At 43.2% G+C, this 23,174-nt stretch overlaps 2 protein-coding genes across 3 annotated transcripts in view; one reads left to right on the top strand and one right to left on the bottom strand.

The window, feature by feature from the left end:
* The window catches only part of LOC109432151 (neuropeptide F), a 118,252-nt gene that overhangs the window by 8,531 nt on the left and 86,547 nt on the right, over positions 1-23,174 (bottom strand). The window lies entirely within an intron of this gene.
* Positions 878-22,927, top strand: LOC109432150 (synaptic vesicle 2-related protein). Its single transcript, XM_029866939.2, has 4 exons — positions 878-1,547; positions 21,160-21,281; positions 21,346-21,733; positions 22,123-22,927. Exons 1-4 carry the CDS (start codon positions 1,105-1,107, stop codon positions 22,703-22,705), a joined length of 1,536 nt encoding a protein of 511 aa, XP_029722799.2. The 5' UTR covers positions 878-1,104; the 3' UTR covers positions 22,706-22,927.

Below are 23,174 nucleotides of genomic sequence, written 5' to 3' on the forward strand. Positions count from 1 at the left end.
AAATATCATTTTTCGTCATCTAACATCGATTTAAACATGTTTTGGAAGATGATTCTTTTCAATTCTCGATTTCGTGAATTTCAGTTTTTGATTTTTCTAATTTTTATTTTTGAACATCCCCACACTTTTATATTTTTCCTGGAAGCCAATTTAGGGAACGGATTTTTTGAGATGAAAACATTTTTTTTTATCTTTATTAACGAGATTTTTAACCCTAGGCTAGTTCATCTCGGGACCCACGCTTTACTTCCCTTCCGAAGGAAGAACTCACATTTTAAGAGTCTGTCGGGAGTGGGATTCGATCCCAGGTCCTCGGCGTGATAGTCAAGTGTTCTAACCATCACTATCACACCAGGTCCGCTCCACATGAAAACATTTTGAGATTTTATAATAATTGAAGTATTATTATTTTAAATTTTTTTCACGGAAAATTTTATTTTCCGTGTAATTTGAAAGGAAATAATTTAAGAGTGTATTCGATTCCCTTAAACTATTAAACAAGGATAGAATGATTTGGGAAAAATTCAAAATATGTTAATTGTAGCGATTCAATACAAAATAAACAATGACTTCTAAAAGGTGACTGAAACATCAATTTTTAAATGATTTTTAAAAAATGTAAATACGCTTTAAAATACACCAAAAACCATTTTGAGATATACAGAACAGTCCTAAATACCAGCCAAAAATATAAAAAAAAATGATTTTCCACGAAACAAAAATTACAAACATGTTCAAACTATACCCCGTCTAAAGGCGGGATTGGGTATTAGAGGGTTAATAATGACAAAGATTATATTTAGATTAAAGTTACTACATTTTCTTAAAATAAATTCAGTAAGCTAAACATTTGAAATTCAAACTATTTCTTTTGTCATTTTTACTCTCTGGCATTTTGTTTTACGGATCTATTGAGATTTATCCTTCGTTTTAATAGATCTCATCGTAATTCTTCCATTTCATTGCAATGCTGAAACCCTAGCCCATCAAACCTCTGGCTACGTATCTGAGGATCGTAAACATTTTTTCGCTCTACGCCGTATTATCTATTATCGCACTGCATTCATCACCAAATTTGAAAACATACAAACAGTCTGGTACAAGATGTCACCGCCACTGGCTGTTGAGGTTCCCAAAAGTTACACTGGATCCGAGAAAGCTAGCTATCCCAAGAACGAGAACAATCAAACAATCAAACTCGATGATGCCTTGGAGCTGATTGGATTCGGACGGGCCCAGGTGGAGATCGTTTTGCTGAGTGGAGTGACTATTATGGCCACTATATGTGAAACTATGGGCATAAGTGTGATCCTGCCGGCATCGAAGTGTGACATACCGATCAGTACCGGTAATCAAGGGCTTCTCAGTGGAGCAACGTTTCTTGGCATCGTATTATCGTCTTATGTGTGGGGTTATCTGTCCGATACACAAGGTCGGCGCAAAATGATGCAGTATGGTCTGTACGCGACCGGAGTAATTGCGGTATTATCTAGTTTTGCCAACGATTTCGTCTCGCTGCTTGTGCTTCGTTTAATTGCAGGAGTTTGGTGAGTTGGGTTAAATTAATCTTTAGTGTCGAATTTTCAGTCCAACTAGGGTGCCGAACAACGTGCAAAGTGGCTGGTGTTTTGATCACTTTTCATTTTCATTGCGGTTCACTGTTCATAAATAAATGCATAGTTGACTTAAAACAACTTTGTTAAAAGTTTTTACACCGAAAACAACGACTTTTTCGTTTAACACGACTTTTCATCGCGGAAGTTTTCAATTCAGTGTACTAGTTTTTAAGATATCGTGATCACCGTAACGGCACTTAAAAACACAATTTCGAGAAACCTAATCGCGTTGAAAGATTCGCTCTTTGCCTTATGGCGGGTGAGCGCTAGAATGGGCTGTACTTTTGGTTCTAATGTTTCAATCTTTATAAATCTTATCTTTGTAATGTGTTTTTTTTTCTAGTAGGCTTTCAGATACTGCAATAAAAGAATCGTTTTTTATCATCCTCAAACTATGCAATCCCTTAAATAATTGTTGGATTCCGAATTTATTTTTAAAGAATTCCAGATTTCTTTTAGAACCAGGGTACGAAAAACGGATCACGCCGAAAAACAAACGCTTTGTTCTAAGCGGTGCATGTCGGTAACAAAGGCGCTCCGCAACAAACGCATGTCAAGCGATGAGAGCAATAAAACAAACATCGCTTGCCGTGCGTGTGCCGATATTTCGGCTTTTCTGCTGAAATTTCCGACCCACATCATCGAATTCATGAGCATTTGGACGAATTAAGACTCTTGCCATCCTCAGAGTCGAGTTTCAGTTGTAAAACAATGAGAAAATCACGATGTGAATAGAACGAGACAAATATTCCTACCGTTTTTGTTGTGAACAAACTCGGGAGCGATTTTGTCATTATCTGCTAACGAAAAAACAAAGCGTTGTTGCCGTGCCTTCTTTGTTGCCTATTTTTCGCTTGCGGTGCCATATTTTGCGTACACTGTTTAGAACTGCTCCAGCAAAAAAGAATTCTGAAATGTTTAACGAAACTAAGCAGTTTTTTTTAGTAAAATATTTCAATTATTTGTTAGTAATTTTATCAATAAATAAGTACAATATTTTATAAAGGTCACAGTTTTATCTTAAATTCCTATAGAAAATATAGTTTCCTCATTTATCCTCATTTCACGATGAATTTCGCTCACGTCCTCAATAATTTCATTAAAACTTCCTAATTAGCCGTCAGTTGTCATAATTTGAAAGACTTACAAAAGAATGTCTGGATGAAATACCCGGTAGAATTCTCAGAAGAATTCCCATGCAAAAATATATCAGAAATCCCTGAATGAAGTCTTTGGAGAAAATTCGGTGGATACCTTGAGAAACATAAATGAACTTCTCAAATAATATCTGCGAGAATTCCCTTATAAATTCCTGCACAAGATTCCCAAGGATTTCTGAAAGAATTTTTCAAAGAAACTCCTGAAAGAATTCGCCAAGAAGACTGACAGAATTCTCAATACCTGAATATATTCCAGAAAAACTCAATACACGAGGTGTTTTTTTTATAGAATGAGGAAATCTGCAACAGATACCCAAGAGGTGGTTCCTCGGGTGATGTGGGGATCGACCCACTAAAAACACATTCTCTCTCTTCCTTACCTTTGCGGTACGCCCGTAAGGGATGACTTCGAGAAGGGGGGGGCCGTACATGAGTACACTCTAATAGTAAGCGTTTCACCAGCTACCGCCTTAAGGACAAACGTCTTGAAATCCCGCCTCAACATTGCATAGAAACTTCAGACGCACAAATCTCATGAAACAAGCTTCAAACAACAATGTATTTCATTATTCTGTTCTTGCTCACTTGTAATTAGCTTAACATAAAAAGCTCAGGTGCACTGGTTTTGTTTACAAAGAGATTTGTGCCCTCGAAATCGTGAGTAGGTGCCAAAGTCGGCCATCGTGGCGGCCATTTTGGGATTCTTACAAGTCTGTCCTTAAGTTGTTCACTCTCCCCTGGAGGCTCGGGTCCTGGCTACCCGTTGAACTCAAGCTCCTGGATGGGAAAGGGGGGGCCAACTCAACTAGCTGTTGTTTGGCTCGCCATTTACTCTGTAGTTCAAGTACGATTCGAGAAACCGTGGAAGTAACGGAGTCCCACTTGTCCGCCCCCATACACATCCTTTCAACAATGTTGTCAGGCGTGATATCTCTACCGCATACCTCCTGCATACTCGACCTTTGCTCCACGAAACGTGGGCATTCGAAGAGCACATGCTCCGCGGTCTCGTCGCAGTCTGCACACTCCGGACATGCGGGGGAGCCTGCATGTCCGAATATGTGCAGATACCACCTAAAGCACATGGCCTGACAGAAATTGAGTCAAGTGGAAATTCACCTCGCCATAGGGCCTGCTCGTCCACTTAGACACGCTCGGTATGAGCCTGTGTGTCCACCTACCCTTGGTGGAGGAATCTCATTCTGCCACTTCAGCATAGACGAGATTCTGTCGAAAAGGGCCCCACTGAAATCAAATTAGTGCCTCATATTACAGCACGTTGACAGCCATTGCTAAAGTGACATAAATGCATGTGCTGTACATTTGCATTTGCCACATGCTTAATACGTGCAACACGAAAAACCAAAACAAAAATCTATTTTTAGCACCGTTTCGTTATCGACGGTACTAATGCCCCCCACATGAATGTTTTAACCATCATTTTTGTAACTGAGCAAGGGCCGTGTTACTCCCAGCAAGGATGAAACCCCCGTCTTCAAGCCTCAGGGTCGGCAAGACGCTCGTGACACTCCGCGAAAGAAAACACTTATAGATCGGCTAAAGAAACTCCCTCTATATTCTTGGTCTCGTGTACACTTTTATTTCACTTCCTTCTTGACGTCCTACTCTCCTACCACTTTCCTCTAACTTTCTCCCTCCTAGCTTGTTGGCGTCCGCCCTTAACACTGGACGACGCCTCCCACTTCCTTACTTTTCTACTCCTATCTTATTCGCAGACTTTCTACACTTATCTTCGGGGCCCCACGCACTGCACCGCCGTCGCTCCGCTCCTCCGCCTGTCCACTGGCTCCTTCTCTCCTTCCTGGGCCAGGGGGCGGGCAATTCTTCTCCTTTCCTTTCTCTTCCGTTGGCTGCAGCCTTTCGCGGACCTTCCTCCTGACCCGTGCGCCCCTCGAGTGTGTTGACGGACTCGAGGCTTCAGTGATCCGTAGAGTCACTGGAAAAAGCCTGGGTTCGTCGGCGCGCTTGTTGGTTGTATCGGGTACAAGGGTGATGCGGACACACTACGAAAAGGTGAGTAGGGTCTACGCTGCGGTGTGGCTCCAAAAGATACCGCAAAGTTCGGTTTTAAAATCAAAAACCGCGAGGTCCTGTGGGCACAATGGGAGAATCGCGATGGCGGGTTAAGCACTATACGGATGGGCTAGGTTTGGGGTATTGTTACGGAATTTACCTGGATGTCCGGATTGCTCCAACTTCTCCACTTTCCTTTTCTCCTTCTTTCCACTTTTCCGTGCTTTCAACTCTTTCTATTAACTTCTCCAACTAAACTTCCTTCCAACTTTACTTTTCTTCAACAAACTTTCCTTCTACCAACTTTTCAAACGACTGTTGTCTCTGAAGATCACCAGGCTAATGATCCTCCGCTTTGAAGATCGTTGACCCCGAACCATTGGCCATTGACCCGTCGTAAGTGCCGAAGTTCCTCCTCATCATGGCCACCCAGTTCGCCTCCCATGGCCGCCCATTTCGCCACCCCCATGGCCGCCCATTCGTGCAGTCCTGTGCAGCCTGATGGTAACTAGCGGAACTACCGTCGTCCTTACATGGGTCAGTGTAGTGACGGCTGCGTGCGTGGGATTTCGGGACGTGACACTTAACCTAACTAGGGTAAGTGTACCAATTATTCGCCATAGTTGATTTTCACCCTTTAACGATGTAAATCAACAAGAAAAAAAAATTGTGAACAACAGATAACGTTCAAAAAAGATGGTTGCATTCATTTAAACTCCACATTTTGCTCAAATTATGGTAGAAATAAACCATTTTCCTTAAAGTTTCAGCTTCCTTGCACCTAATATCGCCATGGTGTACCAGTTATGGCTAATCCCATAAGGAATGCATGCAAATAGTGCGAAAAGGAACCGAAGTTAACCCTCCATCAGTCGCATCAAAAAAAGTTACACGAGCGGTCGCGTCGTGTACTCAGTACACGGCAAACGTTTCAATTATGGTTTATATGCTTTACTAGATACAATGTTGGTGTCTTCGGCAAAAATGTCCAACTGGATAATGCGCGTCTGATAGTGGACATGTGGAACCGGTCAATACGATCTGGTCCTGTCCCGGGTGTCGGAATGGCCCTCGCGGGAACCTGTTTCGTGGACATTTCAGCTTTGGCATCAAAACTAGGCATGCGACGACTCTATCTTCATGATTTTTCATGTACATCATCTTAGTAACCATGAAAATGACCAGTGACCTCCCTGGCTAACCCGTGGCCACCGGAATGTGCCCTGGAGGAACCTGTTTCTAGGACATTGTGACCATGACACCAAAACTAGGCTTGCGACGGCTCTATCTTCATGATTTTCCATATCAATTATTTTAGTAACCATGAAAAGGACCTGTGTCCTCCCTGGCCAACCCGTGGCCATCGGAATGTGCCCTGGAGGAACCTGTTTCGAGGACATTGTGACCATGACAACAAAACTACGCTTGCGACGGCTCTATCTTCATGATTTTCCAAATCAATTATTTTAGTAACCATGAAATTGACCAGTGACCTCCCTGACCAACCCGTGGCCACCGGAATGTGCCCTGGAGGAACCTGTTTCGAAGACATTTTGACCATGACACCAAAACAAGGCATGCGACGGCTCTATCTTCATGATTTTTCATATCCATCATCTTAGTAACCATGAAAAGGACCTGTGACCTCCCTGGCCAACCCGTGGCCATCGGAATGTGCCCTGGAGGAACCTGTTTCGAGGACATTGTGACCATGACAACAAAACTAGGCTTGCGACGGCGCTATCTTCATAATTTTACATATCCATCATCTTAGTAACCATGAAAATAATAAGTGACCTCCCTGGCCAAACCGTGGCCACCGGAATGTGCCCTGGAAGAACCAGTTTCATGGACATTTTGACCAAGGCGCCAAAACTAGGCATGTAACTGCTCTATCTTTTTGATGTTATATATGCATCATCTGGGGTATATCGCCAATTGTTACACACCTTGAAAACTCGCCAATTTTTGCACATAAGCAAAGCAAAGCATGGAGTGTGCAACAATTAGCAAGTTTTCAAGGTGTGCAGTAATTGACGATTCACCATAAATAACCGTGAAAAAGACCAGCGCTCACGGTTCCTACTCTATATGAGGGCGGTCATGCATATAATTTTCGCTTATAGCATGGTAAATCCGTTAATTTGATACCTATTTATCACCCAAAAGCGTTTATTGTATTGTATAAAAATATGTTCAATCTTGTTTTGTAATTTTCGAATAGAAAGAATTAAAAAAAATTGTTTTGCTTCACGGAGCCGATTTTTTTTTTGTTTTGTGGTTTTGGTTACCAACTGATTTGTATACAGTCATACCTCGGTATAACGTAGCCTCGATATAACGTAACTTTTTTATGGTGCCAATGTTTTGCTATTTGAATAATAAGCGTGATTCACGGCCTTTATGATATTACGCTCCTCTTGGAACCAAGTCTGCAAGCCAGTTCAGCGTTATACGAACAATTTCGCAGTTATATGCACTGAAAATATATTTTGTTTCATTGTACGAAATCACTCGTCATGTTTATAAATGCCATTCGTTGTTTTCTGCAACGAAAAGCTTCGTATTGTGCATGAGTTCTTTTCGTATAAAATTGCTCCGACACATGTTTCTGTCTCTTTTTTTTTTGTCGGAATGACATTAAACATGCTTAAAAAAATACCACACGTTCGTCCACTTGGATATCACAGGCTTCGAATCACGTATCTTCTGATTGATACCTACCAGTGCTAACCACCCATCTGGTGGCGCTTGTTGAAACCGTTTCGTGGTGGCTTGTCAGTCTTGACAAAAATAAAACACTATTTATGTTATTTTGTCCGACGTTTCGGTCCGTTTGGGACCTTCTACAGGGACTCAATAGTTACAGTGTTCTCGTCCAGTGTGGTTCGGTAGAACCTGTAACTGTCGATTTGGTTCGAATTTTCCCGCACAATCGCAGCCAAATTGGATGCCCTATCGGGGGAAACTCGTTCCGAAAATTAGCACTCCGGAATTTAGAACCTACTTCGCAAACGATCACCATTGCAGTTTCCCAATGGCGCTGTACTCAGTTTTCCTATTTAATTATTTTAATAACTTTAGTTGTAGTAATTGATTATTTTTAAGTGCCCTTCTTGTAGAGCACCTCTTGTTTTGGTAAACAAAATTTATTTGACACTTATAGTACCGCTACTGACGCTGTAAGAGCGAGGCAAACTAGGGGGCTGTCCATAAACCACGTGGTCATGAGGGGGGGGGGGGTTCGGCCAATGACCGTTTTGTATGTACGAATAAAAAATTTGTATGGACTAATGACCACGCGGGGGGGGGGGGGTGTTGAAGTCCCAAAAAAATGACCACGTGGTTTATGGACAGCCCCTAGATGTTAGTCACACGAACAGTCGCGACATTGGATTTCTGTGGCTGGTTATTCTAATATCGTCAGTGATGACTGCAAAACTTTGTTGCATTCTTCGAAGCAAAGTTTTCTTTTTACGCATGGTTAGTAATAAACGTTTGACATTTGTATGTTTCGTTTTATTCTACACAGCTGGAGCTGAAATCTACGAATGAGCAAGTTGACCGCGTGTCGGATTAGTGATTTCGTACATGATACTACTCTATTTGTGTTGTTTCAGCATGCTGGTACGAATGGACCGTACATTATACGCAAATTGCTTTCAATTTACGAAAACTAGTTTTACGAAACATATTCGTTGAGGTTTAACGAAAGAATATTCTGAGTGATGATAGTTTTCGGTGTCATCAATTTTGTTTAGCTGCTAACTGCAACATGTTTACGTTTCACTTAACGAATGAAGTTGAGTAACTGCAACGCCTGACAGATGTCATCAAGCCATCAATTGACGTAAAATGAACTTCATGTGACTGTTCATAGGCCAGAGGAACTTATTCACCTAGCGTGAATGAGGATAAAGCATCAGTTACTTCTGCATTTTGTTATATGAAGATCCTGCTTTTTCTCTTCGTTTAATTCATCCACATTCATTCAATTCCTCCAGCCTATTAGGGCAAACATGGCACATCATTTTGACGTTTGGCGGTGCGATAACTTAATATTTGTTGAACTTACCGGACTTACAGGTAAAAGCATTGCAGTTAAACCTTTTCACCGACCGAACGTCTACTGTACTTATTCTTGACATATCATTCCTACTGAAACATAGCCTTTAAACTCTAAAAGACATGACAGTAGACAGCAGTGGAAGCAAATTCGGTTTCATGCGATACTGCGAGTTATAACGCCGGGGCAAGTCTGCCTTGTCTTAGAAGAACCCTGCAGAAAATCGCTTAAGAAATTCTTTGATAAATCCCTAGAGAAATTTCTTGATAAATTTCTGGCGAAATTTCGTGATACATCCCCCGGATGAATTTCCACCGAAATATGCAAAGGTATTCTTGGTATAATTCCTAAAGGAGTTCATGGAATAATCACATGAAGAATTTATGTAGAAATGCCACGTGAAGTACCAGCGGGAATTTCTGGAGGGATTTAAAGCAAACTTCTAGAGGAATCACAGCGAGAATCTATGGAAAAGGCGAAATTCCTAAAGGAATCATTAAAAGAAGTGCTTTGATAGAAAATGAGGCATCCCTGGAGTAATTCAGCAGGGTTTCCTGGAACCAGCAATCTTTGATTGAATCTATGAAAAAATTAATGGTGGTTTTTGCCGAAATCCTAGCATGAGTTTTCGGAAGAATTACCGGTGAAATCCCTGGAAATAAATTACTTATGAGATGTGCAACAATTGGCGAGTTTTAAGGGTGTGTAACAATTGGCGATTTACCCTAGATGATGGATATATAACACTAAATAGATAAAGCAGTTTCATGCCTAGTTTTGGCGCCTTGGTCAAAATTGTTCTCAAAACAGGTTCCTTCAAGGCAAAGTCCTGTGGCCACGGGATGGCCAGGGAGGTCACTGGTCCTTTTCATGGTTACTAAGCTGATGGATATGGAAAATCAGGAAGATAGAGCCGTCGCAAGCCTAGTTTTGGCGTCAAAGCCAAAATGTCCACGAAACTGGTTTCTCCAGGGCACATTCCGGTGGCCACGGGTTGGCCAGAGAGGTCACTCGCAGATTTTTTTCGGTTACAAAGATGATGGATATGGAAAATCATGTAAACAGAGCCGTCGCATGCCTAGTTTTGGTGTAATGGTCAAATTGTCTCGAAACAGGTTCCTCCAGGGCACATTCCGGTGGCCACGGGTTAGCCAGGGAGGTCACTGGTCATTTTCATGGTTACTAAGATGATGGACATGGAAAATCATGAAGATAGAGCCGTCGCATGCCCAGTTTCAGTGTCATGGTCATAATGTCCTCGAAACAGGTTCCTCCAGGGCACATTCCGGTGACCACGGGTTAGCCAGAGAGGTCACTCGCAGATTTTTTTTTCGGTTACAAAGATGATGGATATGGAAAATCATGTAAACAGAGCCGTCGCATGCCTAGTTTTGGTGTCATGGTCAAAATGTCTCGAAACGGGTTCCTCCAGGGTGCATTCCGGTGGCCACGGGTTAGCCAGGGAGGTCACTGGTCATTTTCATGGTTACTAAGATGATGGATATGGAAAATCATGAAGATAGAGCCGTCGCATGCCCAGTTTCAGTGTCATGTTCATAATGTCCTCGAAACAGGTTCCTACAGGGCACAATCCGGTGGCCACGGGTTGGTCAGGGAAGTCACTGGTAATTTTCATGGTTACTAAAATAATGGATGTGGAAAATCATGAAGATAGAGCCGTCGCATGCCTGATTTTGGTGTCATGGTCAAAATGTCCTCGAAACAGGTTCCTCCAGGACACATTCCGGTGGCCACGGGTTAGCCAGGGAGCTCACTGGTAATTTTCATGGTTACTAAGATGATGGATATGAATAATCATAAAGATAGAGCCGTCGCATGCCCAGTTTCAGTGTCATGGTCATAATGTCCTCGAAACAGGTTTCGCCAGGGCACATTCCGGTGGCCACGGGTTGGCCAGGGAGGTCGCTGGTCCTTTTCATGGTTACTTAGATGATGGATATGAAAAATCATGAAGATAGAGCCGTCGCATGCTCAGTTTCAGTGTCATGGTCATAATGTCCTCGAAACAGGTTCCTCCAGGGCACATTCCGGTAGCCACGGGTTGGCCAGAGAGGTCACTGGTAATTTTCATGGTTACTAAAATAATGGATATGGAAAATCATGAAGATAGAGCCGTCGCATGCCTGGTTTTGGTGTCATGGTCAAAATGTCCTCGAAACAGGTTCCTTCAGGGCACATTCTGGTGGCCACGGGTTAGCCAGGGAGGTCACTGGTCATTTTCATGGTTACTAAGATGATGGATATGGAAAATCATGAAGATAGAGCCGTCGCATGCCTTGTTTTGGTGTCATGGTCAAAATGTCCTCGAAACAGGTTCCTCCAGGGCACATACCGGTGGCCACGGGTTGGCCAGGGAGGTCACTGGTCATTTTCATGCTTACTAAAATAATGGATATGGAAAATCATGAAGATAGAGCCGTCGCAAGCCTAGTTTTGGTGTAATGGTCAAAATGTCCTCGAAACAGGTTCCTCCAGGGCACATACCGGTGGCCACGGGTTGGCCAGGGAGGTCACTGGTCATTTTCATGCTTACTAAAATAATGGATATGGAAAATCATGAAGATAGAGCCGTCGCAAGCCTAGTTTTGGTGTCATGGTCAAAATGTCCTCGAAACAGGTTCCTCCAGGACACATTCCGGTGGCCACGGGTTAGCCAGGGAGCTCACTGGTAATTTTCATGGTTACTAAGATGATGGATATGAAAAATCATGAAGATAGAGCCGTCGCATGCTCAGTTTAAGTGTCATGGTCATAATGTCCTCGAAACAGGTTCCTCCAGGGCACATTCCGGTAGCCACGGGTTGGCCAGGGAGGTCACTGGTAATTTTCATGGTTACTAAAATAATGGATATGGAAAATCATGAAGATAGAGCCGTCGCATGCCTGGTTTTTGTGTCATGGTCAAAATGTCCTCGAAACAGGTTCCTTCAGGGCACATTCTGGTGGCCACGGGTTGGCCAGGGAGGTCACTGGTCATTTTCATGCTTATTAAAATAATGGATATGGAAAATCATGAAGATAGAGCCGTCGCAAGCCTAGTTTTGGTGTAATGGTCAAAATGTCCTCGAAACAGGTTCCTCCAGGGCACATACCGGTGGCCACGGATTGGCCAGGGAGGTCACTGGTCATTTTCATGCTTACTAAAATAATGGATATGGAAAATCATGAAGATAGAGCCGTCGCAAGCCTAGTTTTGGTGTCATGGTCAAAATGTCCTCGAAACAGGTTCCTTCAGGGCACATTCCGGTGGCCACGGGTTAGCCAGGGAGGTCATTGGTCATTTTCATGGTTAATAAGATGATGTACATGAAAAATCATGAAGATAGAGCCGTCGCATGCCTAGTTTTGGTGCCATACTGTAATGTCCACGAAACAGGTTCCCGCGAGGGCCATTCCGACACCCGGGACAGGACCAGATCGTATTGACCGGTTCCACATGTCCACTATCAGACGTGCATTATCCAGTTGGACATTTTTGCCGAAGACACCAACATTGTATCTAGTAAAGCATATAAACCATTATTGAAAGCGTTTGCCGTGTACTGAGTACACGACGCGACCGCTCGTGTAACGGTCTGGTTCAAAAAAAAGTTACACCAGCGGTCCCGCCGGTGTACTGAGTACACATTTAAAATGTGAGGTTAGAATTACGTGTTTTTCGAGTACTTTCCGTGCATTTTTTAATTTTTTTTCTGCCTTACTAACAAGAAGAAGAGTGGATCTTGGAATAGGACCAACACCCGGTTCAATTTGGTGCGAATTTCGATTATTTATTTGCATTTTTCCGAGACGCGTGTACTCAGTACACGCAAGCGACTGATGGTGGGTTAAAAATGTAGCCATAACTGGTACAGGGTTCCTATTATTGGCACACGCTGTAATAAGTACTAAAATAAGTTTTGGCTCCGTTTCTGTATTTTTCCTGTAAAGTATGGAAACTAAGCTATCTTTTAACATATTGTTGACATTCGTTGGTCTTCTCGTTATTTTTGTACAAATAGTTTTCCTTAGGTAGTGCCATAATTGGTACAGGCACCCTACAAACGTTTTCTTTTATATATACAAAATACGAAGAATACTATACGCGACAAATCTCATCAATGCTGGACGTTACACTGACACTTGTTACATTTTTTTGTTGTCGGGTCGGGAGTCGAACCAGAAGTGTTGAAGACCGCTAGGTGAGTTCCATACGTGCTGGCGCATTGGACTGTTTCTGCTGCAGTGATAACAACAGAAATTTCATTAACTAAAAGGAAACTGTCTCAATCATTGCTGTAGAGTGCAAAACGACTATGCTATATGTGATAGAATCCCTGTAATTACATTCTGATAAATCACTAAAAATACATAATGCATTTTAGAATATATTTATTCAATATAAGAAAATTAAAACACCCCTCGCACACTACTCATATGCTAATTGTGGTTTCCAGCATTATTTGCATGCGATAGCAGGCAACAGAAATTAAGATAAAAAAGTCATCTCTAAAAAGGTTTTGCTGAAGAAAGTCGTGAATCGGTGGTTCAAACGGAGAATAAGTTTGTCGGGAGTCGAACCAGAAGTGTTAAAGACCGCTAGAGTTGACCGTAAAGTTGTTCACTCTTCTTGATTTCATTTGTTTACCATTAGAGTCATGCTTTTATAATTGTATTGTTAGAGCAACCTTTGCTAGTTTGTACATTGCATTTATCCAGTTTTTGCAGTGCTGAATTATTGAATTACCGTAAATCACCTTTTAATGCACTCTAATGTAAAGGAAAAATGTAATGCATCAATACATTGATAATGCCAATCTAAAGGATTATTGCATGAGAAGTGTGGAATTACTGCATTTTGCATTGTAAAGGTTCATATTCAGTCTAATTCGTGCAATGATATAATGCTTGTGGTTACTTGGGAAATATCTCGACCTCATCCAGTCCTCCACTATGCCAATTGCGTGGTGGAAGTTTGAGCCTCAATACGCCATCATACGCCGCGTTCCATAGTACCGGGCCCAAGATGGACCGCTGCGGTACCCCTGCCGTGATGTTGTAGCTCCTCTCGCCTTCCTCGCTGTCATAGATTAGCACCCTATTCTGGAAGTAGCTCTCCAATATCCGGCATAGGCTAACCGGGACTCCTAGGTGGTGTATTTCGCACTCAATGGCGGCCCATCTGACGCTGTTGAACGCATTCTCAACGTCCAGCGTGACAACCGCGCAATAGCGGATTCCTGTTCGCTTCTTTTGGACCGCTATCTCGGCCGTTTTGGTTACAGCCCTAATAGCGTCCACCGTCGATCAACCCTTCCGAAAGCCGAACTGGTTATCCGAGAGACTAGAGTCATCGGGTTTCTCGGTATAGACCAGAGGTTCCCAAACTTTCTGCTATCGCGGCACCCTTTGTCATTTCCAAAAATGTCGCGGCGCACCAAAATTTTTTTTATATTTTATGCAACTTTCACTTTACAATGTGCAAGACAAAATCGTGAAACACTTCTCTAATATCATGTTTCCAGAATTTAATATTTGGAAAACTAACTATTTTTTTAAATTAATTTCTCAAAGATAGTTTAAATATTTGTAAGATTTCAAAAATCATATTTTAAAAATAAGAAGAAACCTAGGCGTACAGGTAAAACAAGCTGCTGAATTTCAACAATTCAGCTAAAATTTCTTAAACGTTTGCCATAATTAAAGAATGCTTATTGAATGAAAATGACTACACAGAACATGCGGAAATTGCAAAGCAACACTTTTATTTATTTTGGAAAATTTCGACAAACTTTGACACCTGAAGAGATTGTAAAGTGGGCTTTGATTGAATTTATTTTCTTAAATTTCAACTTAACCCTTTGGGCCTGGATGGGCCATATATAACCACATTGATGAAACCGAGCATAACAAACTCATTCGAGTTCAGCGAGGTTGCGTCAGTACTGATGAAATAGTCCGGTTCAAAAAGGTCAAAGCTAGCTCTTCACTCTACCAGATCGGCAAACCTGCATGCCGCTAAGTTGTTCCGAAGACCTTGTAATTATTCTGAAAAGAACATAAATAATGTTCTTGAAATTAAAACTTTAGACAAGTTATGTTAAAATCAAAAGCTAAGCTGAATCTTAAGAATTACAAAACCAATTTCGAAAATTTGAAGTTTTAAAATGCGGTTTCAACTGATATGTTTAAAAAGGATACAAGAAATGCTATGGAACAATCGAAGAGTTAGGGAAGATTAAAAAAAAAATGAGCGACACTAGTTTTACTAATAAAAAAAATTAAAGGTATTCCGCAATACAAATAAAGAGTTTGTTTTTTTTTTGTCACAAACTCCAAAATCCCGTGGCACACCTGGGAAAGGTTCGAGGCGCACCAGGGCGCCGCGGCGCACAGTTTGGGAAGTACTGGTATAGACCATCAGCCTTGACAGAATGATCCGTTCCAACAGTTTTTCGGCGGTGTCCAGTAGACAGATAGGACTGTATGCCGACGGGTCGCCAGGTGGCTTCCCGGGTTTGGGCAGTAGAACCAATCTTTGCCTTTTCCACCTCTCCGGAAATTCGCCTCTGTCTAGGCACATCTGCATAGCCATTCTGAACATGTCAGGCTTAGCCGCGATGGCCGTCTTGATGCCTAATGTCGGGATACCGTCCGGACCCGGAGCCTTGTTCAACTTAAGCGACTTCGCTATTGCAATGAGTTCGTCGTTCGCTACGGCCGGCTACCTCGCTACGGCCGGTTTGGCTATAGGGAACGGGGGCCCATGGTCTTGTATCGTGGCGCGGGAACAGAGTATCCACGATCTTCTGCAGCATCTCTGGGGAGCCTTCTGGGGGTGCTGACGCGCCCTTCGTTTTGGCCATGACTACTCTGTAGGCATCACCCCATGGGGTCGTGTTGGCTGCCTGGCAGAGATTTTCGAAGCACGCCCGCTTACGTGTCTTAATATCTTTATTCAGTGCTAGTTTAGCCGCCCTATAGGCCTCGTTTCGCTCAATTCTATCCTCATCGGTACGAGCCCTTTGCATCCTCCTTCTAGCTCTTAAACAGGATGCGCGGAGTTCTGCGATTTCTGGACACCACCAGTACACCGGTTTGCGTCCATTTCTGGGTAAGGATCGCCTTGGCATAGTGGCGTCACATGCACGGCTTACACACTCAAAACAGATTTGCGGGCTCGGCAAAAACGCGCACAGCCGTCTGCTCAGTAAAACTATCAGCTGATATCCCAGCAAAAAGTGACATTTGTTAGCTGACTCTCAGCAAAACGATTGCCGAAGCTCAGCAATGAACTGTCAATATTGCTGAGATCTCAGCAAAATTGTTGTTTGCTGATTACTCGGCTGTGCAAATCTCGGCAAAAGAATGGAAAAATGCTGATATCCCGGCAATCTGAATTAAGTGTGTAGGGTTCCGACTAGATCATCGCTGGATAGGTCGTCGGTGTTACCCTTCATAAACAATCGCTCCACAAATGCCGGCTTATCGAATCGCGAAGTCAGCCATCCCCGATGACGGTCGATGACCTTCGGCTGTGGCCGTCTTCCGCCGTGTTCCACTCTGTATCGAATCGCCAGATGGTCACTATGCGTGTATCCATCATCGACCCTCCAGTCCGAGCTAGGGTTTAGACCCGGGCTCCAGAAGGTCACATCAATGATGGACTCTGCACCATTCCTACTGTAGGTTTTTTTGTCGCTTACGTTCGCGACATCCACGTTCAGTCTAGCCATAGCTTAGAGTAAGGCCCAACCTCTCGCGTTAGTCAAGCGGCTACCCCACTCAATCGCCCAGGCGTTAAAGTCTCCACCGATGACCACGGGACTCAATCCCACTATTGCGCTTGTTAACGATTCCAGCATAGACGAGAACTGGTCTATCGTCCACCTGGGAGGGGCATAAAAACTGCAGTAGTATACCCCGTTGATCTTCGCTATTGCGAAGCCCTCGTGCGACGTGGAAACTATTTCCTGGACCAGAAAACGACCGGTTGTATAAATCGCCGCTAGCTTGGCCTTATCCACTAATCAGTTTCCGTTATCGGGAGGGATGCGGTACGGGTTCGATAGTAGTGTGATGTCTGTACACACTTAAAACCATTTCTCGAGCTCGGCAATAAAAAATGCCGAGGAAGAACGGCAACTTAAAAAATTGCTGATTATTCAGCAAAATAAACTGCTATTGCTGAGATTCGGTTAAATTATTTACTGGGAATACGGAAAGACACCCTAATATACCGAGTTTCGGAAATGAAAATTGCTGATCTATTCGGCAATCATTGAATTTACCGAAATCAGCAAATGCGTTTGACGGAATTTCGGTAATTGTACAATGTTTTGCCGAATTACGGCAAAGCAACTGTCACTTTTCGTCGTGGTAGCACGCTCTGTCAACACCATTTTATTTTCAAGTGTTTTCAGAAAATGTCGAGTGTTGGAGATTTGAGTCGGCCTGAGCCTAGTTTCGATGCTGTAATTAGCCATACCGGAGGAGAGAAGATGTAAACATCAAAGATCTGTTGCGTAAGTAGACAAAAAAACACATTTTCTTTAATTTTCACTGCAGATTGCGGATGCCTTTCCGATACCGGATGATTTTTCGACAACCTGCAGCAACAAAGTGCCGTATGCCTACAAGTGCTGGAACATCGGGTGGAACATTATTTTTAGAGCGTATCATGAATAAGTCCTCTAAATTTTATACCTGCATGAATTTCAAATAAAACAAACATACAAACTTAATAATAATTTATGATTGTTGACGAAATTGTTCACGCAAGCTAACAAAATTACTGACTGTACGGCAATTCATGAAATTTTTCAACTTGCTGATTAGTCGGCAATCCCTGATTTGTTTTGATTTTTTTGCCGACCAAACAGCAAAATTTTTGACATTTCATCAAAATGCAGGATTGCCGAGCGCTCAGCTATTTAATCTTTTGCCGAGATGATTGCTGGGCACTCGGCTGTGCAAATCTCGGCATTTATTTTGCTGAGATTCGGCAAATAAAACTAAGTGTGTACTTGACTCCGAGACTGACTGCCACAGCAACTGTTGTGCGGCTTCACAGTGGTTCAGGTTTAATTGTGTAACCTGCATTATCGTTTAGAACTTCGACCTCCTCGCGCGCCTGGACATTTAGGCCCGCCCGTCGTGTGGCCCTTGTTCGCCGTGCAAATCAGGCATTTTGGTGCAGAGTTGCACTCTCCGGCGATATGGCCTTCTACTCCGCACTTCCTGCAGAGCTTACTCCGGTCTGGGCCTTTACATGCCCAGGACTTATGCCCTTGCTCAAAGCACTTGAAGCACGCCACTGCCGGCTCGTATATGCTGAGCGGGCACACTGACCAAGCTACCTTGATCTTGCCGACTGCAATCGCCTTGTTTGCATCCCCTACGGGGAGTTTGAACGCAGCAATCTGCGTGCCAACCGGACCCTTACGCAGGCGGATCGATGCACTTGGTACATCTACCTCACACTGCTGTTTGAGTGCGGCTTCTCGCACTTTTCGGGCTGGTTTTGTAGTTCTCGCTCGTTTTCGGGCTGGTTTTATAGTTCTCAACTTCTTCTTTTTTCCTACCGTAATCCAAGGGTTCTCCTTCCCTTGGTCCGGTTGGCCTCCGTTCTTCCTCTGGTTGGCATGCTGGGGCTTGGTTTCCCTGCCCCTTGCGCGCTTCCCAGCCGGCTTGGCAGCCTTCTCTTTCTTCGGATTTGCACCCGACTCTGCCGGACGCTTCTTGGGCCGCGTCTCCTCAGCAGGTTCAGAAGGCTTAGCAAAGAGGAAGCTGCCCGTTTGGGTGGACCACTCTTCCCTGCTCTCATCAGCAGCACTTCGCTCTTCCAACAGGAGGTCGTACTCCTTCTTGGCCAGAGCTAGTGATTTGCCGAGCTTCAGCAGGTCCTGTTTCAGGTCCTTGCTGAAGGTTGATCGCCCGCTCGTGTAGCCGATCAGCTCATCAGCTTTGGTAGCCCGCTCCTGTTGCGGTTCAGCGCCCGCGTGAGGTCCGCACCGGTCATCTGTGCTTCCTCCTTCGGCGCTGTACCGCTTCGTGCACCACTTGCTCCACTTGAACTTGCTGCCGCTGGCTCGCTGGTGGGTGCACCAGCCCCTCGGAGTGGCGATCTAGCCAAGCCTCCACGCGCGAACGGGTTCAACGCTGCTCCCTCAGTTACTCCACACTCGACCACGTTGTTACAGTTGTTGAATTTCGAAGTCATGTCTGTTGGGCCCCCCTTAGAGCCGCTATCCCTCACTGCAAATGAAGTAGTCGCCAAGGATCCTGGTGGTTATCTATGCAAGCAGGGAGGCCACCCGAGGGTTGGCCCAGGCCCTTAATGGGGACTGAGCTCAGAGCCGGATCAGCGCTAATCAGGAGTGTTCATCTGAACCTACTTCCACCCAGTTAGTTGTCTAAGCTGGGCACAGATCAGGAACGTACTTTAAGGCCATGTCACGGTTTTATGGGGCGGAAGACAGCGTCGACATTAGCCTATCCGCCGTTTCAAGTCAGTGTCACCCGACCTTACTAAGAGGATAGAATGCCGTCGCCATCAGCTCACTTGTGCATAGTTACCTTAGCGTGTACCATCTCATCTACCAATTACTAAGCATGACCAGTATACCATAATCAGGAACTTACTGGCATCGTTCCTGATGTGCCCGAGGTACTTCTAGCTGGGCTGTGACACTTTGGAAGCGGTGCCATATCGCTTGAACAGAGTTGCTTCCGGATGTGTGGAATTTCTGAAGAGGACCAGCAGAGCCCACTGCTGGTCCCCCGCCACGCCTAGGCTTACTCCGCTTGAGCAGTTTGTATGTGCCGGTGCTCGGTCACCTCCCGTTGCCAAAGGTGGGAAGTCCACACTGATGTGTGGATATGGTTAGCTTAGGAAAGAATCCTAGGCTCCCACCTGCATACACGAGGTGTACTGTAATGAATCCGTTGAAAAATTGCCCAATAAATCCTGTTAATAAATCCCCAGTGAATTGTTGAAGAAGACCCGGATACCCCAAAGAAGTTCTGAAGGAATCCGCCAAAAACTCATTGAAAAAAAAATATTGAAATACTTTGAGAAATTTCTAAAGTAATCCCTGGTCGAAGTCCCCAAGCAACATAGGAAAAAATCATCAAAACCCCTTGGGAACATAACAAGGAATCGTAGTAGCAACTCCCTTAAAAAGTACGAGAAATTCCCCAAAGAATACTTTAAAAAACAACCCTGAAGAAAATTTCAATAATTTTCTGGTTGAATTCCCGGAATAAATTTTAAAATTCCGAAGAAATACATGAGGAATTTCCTAAAGAAACCTTGAGTAAAGACTCGATGGAGTCGTTCGAAGAATTCCCACAGCAATGCTTACAATAATTTCCGATTGAATTCCTAGAAGAAATCCCAAAGAATTCTCGATAAGTTTACATCAAACATCCCTGCCACACGATATACGCATGCAAAATGGCCATTGGCAGAGGAAGCTCTCAGTTAATAACTGTGGAAGTGCTCATAGAACACTAAGCTGAGAAGCAGGCTTTGTCCCAATGAGGACGTTACGCCAAAAAAAAGAAGAAGATCCCTGAAGAAAATTCCATGAAATCACAGAATTCTCAAATATCCGTTGGACTTTATTACAGAAAACGTCAATTTCTTATACTGCTGTTGATTTATGGTTTCTGATTACGCGATGCCATATTTTTGTCCAATCTTCTGGTTGTTTTCTAGTCTGTTTCTGGTGGTTTCTTGTTTGTTTATTGGATTCACACCACCAAAATGATAATAAATTCGTAATATTTTTATTTTAAACTTTCTGTAATGGAAATTTTATTGACTTTCTTGGGTATAGGTTATCTTCGTGCCTGTCATGCACACATGGTTATTGGAAGATCTTAGCAAATAACTGTGGAAGTGCTTATAGAACACTTTGCGAAGATGCAGGTTTTGTTCTAATGAGGATTTACGTCAAGAAGAGGAGAGGTGAGAAGAGATCGCATAGAAGCTTCATATGTAGTATAACTAGGTACACAGTAACTCAGCTTCATGTCGTATGAAGATAGCTAAGTTATAGTTTCATTTGTATGAAATGTTAGTCGGGATAATACTAATACTCCTCAGGCTCATTTTGCGGTTAGATTTTTATTTGAACATTTTTTTCATAGGTACGGTAAGCATTTAGCCGCATGACAACATGAATTAGAAGTTACCAGTCTAATGAAATCTTTTCATCGGAACAGGCAGCCCGTAGAGCTATTACACGGATACACTCATTTTTTGTTTTATTTGCAGCATATCGGCACCATCTGCAACGGTTTTCGCATACCTCGGGGAATTCTGCACACCGGCAAGACGAGCGCAAATGATTTCATATGCTTCCATAGCGGCAATGATAGCAATGGGTTACATCGCATGTAGATTCTCTGCATTACAGGTATCCAAACAAAGACCTAAGTGAAACTGTCCATTTATTTCAAGTGATCGGTTGGTGGATTCTCTCCTATGACTACGCTCTGGAGCTTGGGGAAAACTACTTCTACAAACCGTGGCGACAGCTGTTTATCATGTATACCATTCCTGGACTGATAGCAGCCCTTACATTTCGTTTAGTTCCGGAAAGCCCGAAATTTTATATTGCCATCGGGAAAAGACAACGCGCTCTTGAAGTACTGCGGCATTGCTACGCCAAGAACAGAGGATCACTCTTGGGATTTTCGGAATACCATTTGGATCCAGAACCGGAAAGCTCTTGCCAGAAGGTGGGACTTCTTTCGTCATTACGGCAGCAGACTCTACCACTGTTGAAGTGGCCTTTGCTTTTGTATTTCTTGGTTTGCTGTCTACAGCAGATTAGTGCATTTGCTGTGTAAGTTATATTAACAGTAGTTATATAGTAGCGATAATTTGAACATCTGAATTCTTTCAGATCTCAACCACAGAGAAACAGACGTAACCCTTAGAACATTTGTTTTTCATTGAAAAACATCGTTACGAAATCACAACCGCCCAATGCTAATCGTCCTTTTATTGGCCGGACCACCACTAGGTGGTGTTGGTGAGCAAACGTCAAACAGGAGCAAAAACGATACCAGCGCCGCGAGTGGTCAGTCGACCAACTACCGAATATTTGAATCAACCGTTAAAAAGGTGTTCAATGGAAGGCGAGTGGAGAGTGACGTCTGTTTCTCTGTGTCTCAACTTTAAAGTATTCGGGATATGTAGAACAGTTATTTAAATTTCATTTTTTTCTCCCAGATATGGCGGACTGGGTCTATGGTATCCAGAGCTTATGAATCAAGTGACCTCATCCACGGACAACCTATCCATCTGTGCAGTAGTGGAACGAGCTCAAGCGAATAAATTGGCGCAAATCGCACCGGACGGAAATTGCATTGCAATCGTCAACGAAGAAACGTTCATCTATATCCTGATTTTGGCAGCGTTTGGAACATCATTCTCCGTTATCATTTCTTTTCTGTTGAGCATTGTCAACCAGAAAACAATGACGGTTTTTAGCTTTTTGGTGGCAGCTGGAGCTGGAGTTGGACTGCTATTCACAACGGATCGCTATTTGATGGCTGTGCTGTTCTGCAGTGAAGTCAGTTTGGCAGGATATACGATGGTACTAGTCAATGGAACTGCCGTTTCACTATTCCCGACGCACATAAGGGCCATGGCTGTGTCGCTGAGCATGATGATGGCCCGGCTGAGTAGTTTCACATTCAGCAGCTTGGTTGGATTGATAGTGCAGGATTATTGCGAAGCGACTTTCTACATGTTTTCTGGTATTTTGGTCGTAGGTGCTTCTCTGATAGTATTTTTGCCTAAGAAAAATTAGATTATTGTAAGACCAGAATAGCGAATTGTAAATGGCGCGCTACATAATCAATATGTCGATTGATAGCTATTCGTCTCCGTGTTATGATTCAATTAGTGTTTGATAATGTTCTTAAGATCTGTGGTGTCACTATGTTTTATATGTTGCTGTGTGTTATAATGTTCTTTACATCTATGATAAGTAATAAAGATACTGAATAATTATTTATATTTTGTTTGAAAGAAAACGTCAACTGTCGAAAGTGTAAAAATAAGTTTTGTATCTCACTGTTAGGGATATTGATCCGAAAGCTCGAATAGTCAAAACATGGCCCAGGTTATGCCAATCAACTTTGCCGAAGCTCTGTATCCTCAATTCTACAACAATCCTAATTGAGAGCAAGAAAATGGGCTTATTAATCGTTGGGTATTGAGCCAAAATATTTTATATGCAGCTAATTTTTAAAGGAAGGAAAACTAATGATGCCGCC

The sequence above is a fragment of the Aedes albopictus genome, chromosome 1, assembly GCF_035046485.1.
Source record: "Aedes albopictus strain Foshan chromosome 1, AalbF5, whole genome shotgun sequence".
In the NCBI taxonomy this organism is placed as follows: Eukaryota; Metazoa; Arthropoda; class Insecta; order Diptera; family Culicidae; genus Aedes; species Aedes albopictus.

Coding starts and splice junctions, on each gene's coding strand:
- LOC109432150 (XM_029866939.2), top strand. CDS start 1,105: ATGTCACCGCCACTGGCTGTTGAGGTTCCCAAAAGTTACACTGGATCC. Junction 1,548..21,159: donor CGTTTAATTGCAGGAGTTTG/GTGAGTTGGGTT, acceptor TTTTATTTGCAG/CATATCGGCACCATCTGCAA. Junction 21,734..22,122: donor CAGATTAGTGCATTTGCTGT/GTAAGTTATATT, acceptor TTTTTCTCCCAG/ATATGGCGGACTGGGTCTAT.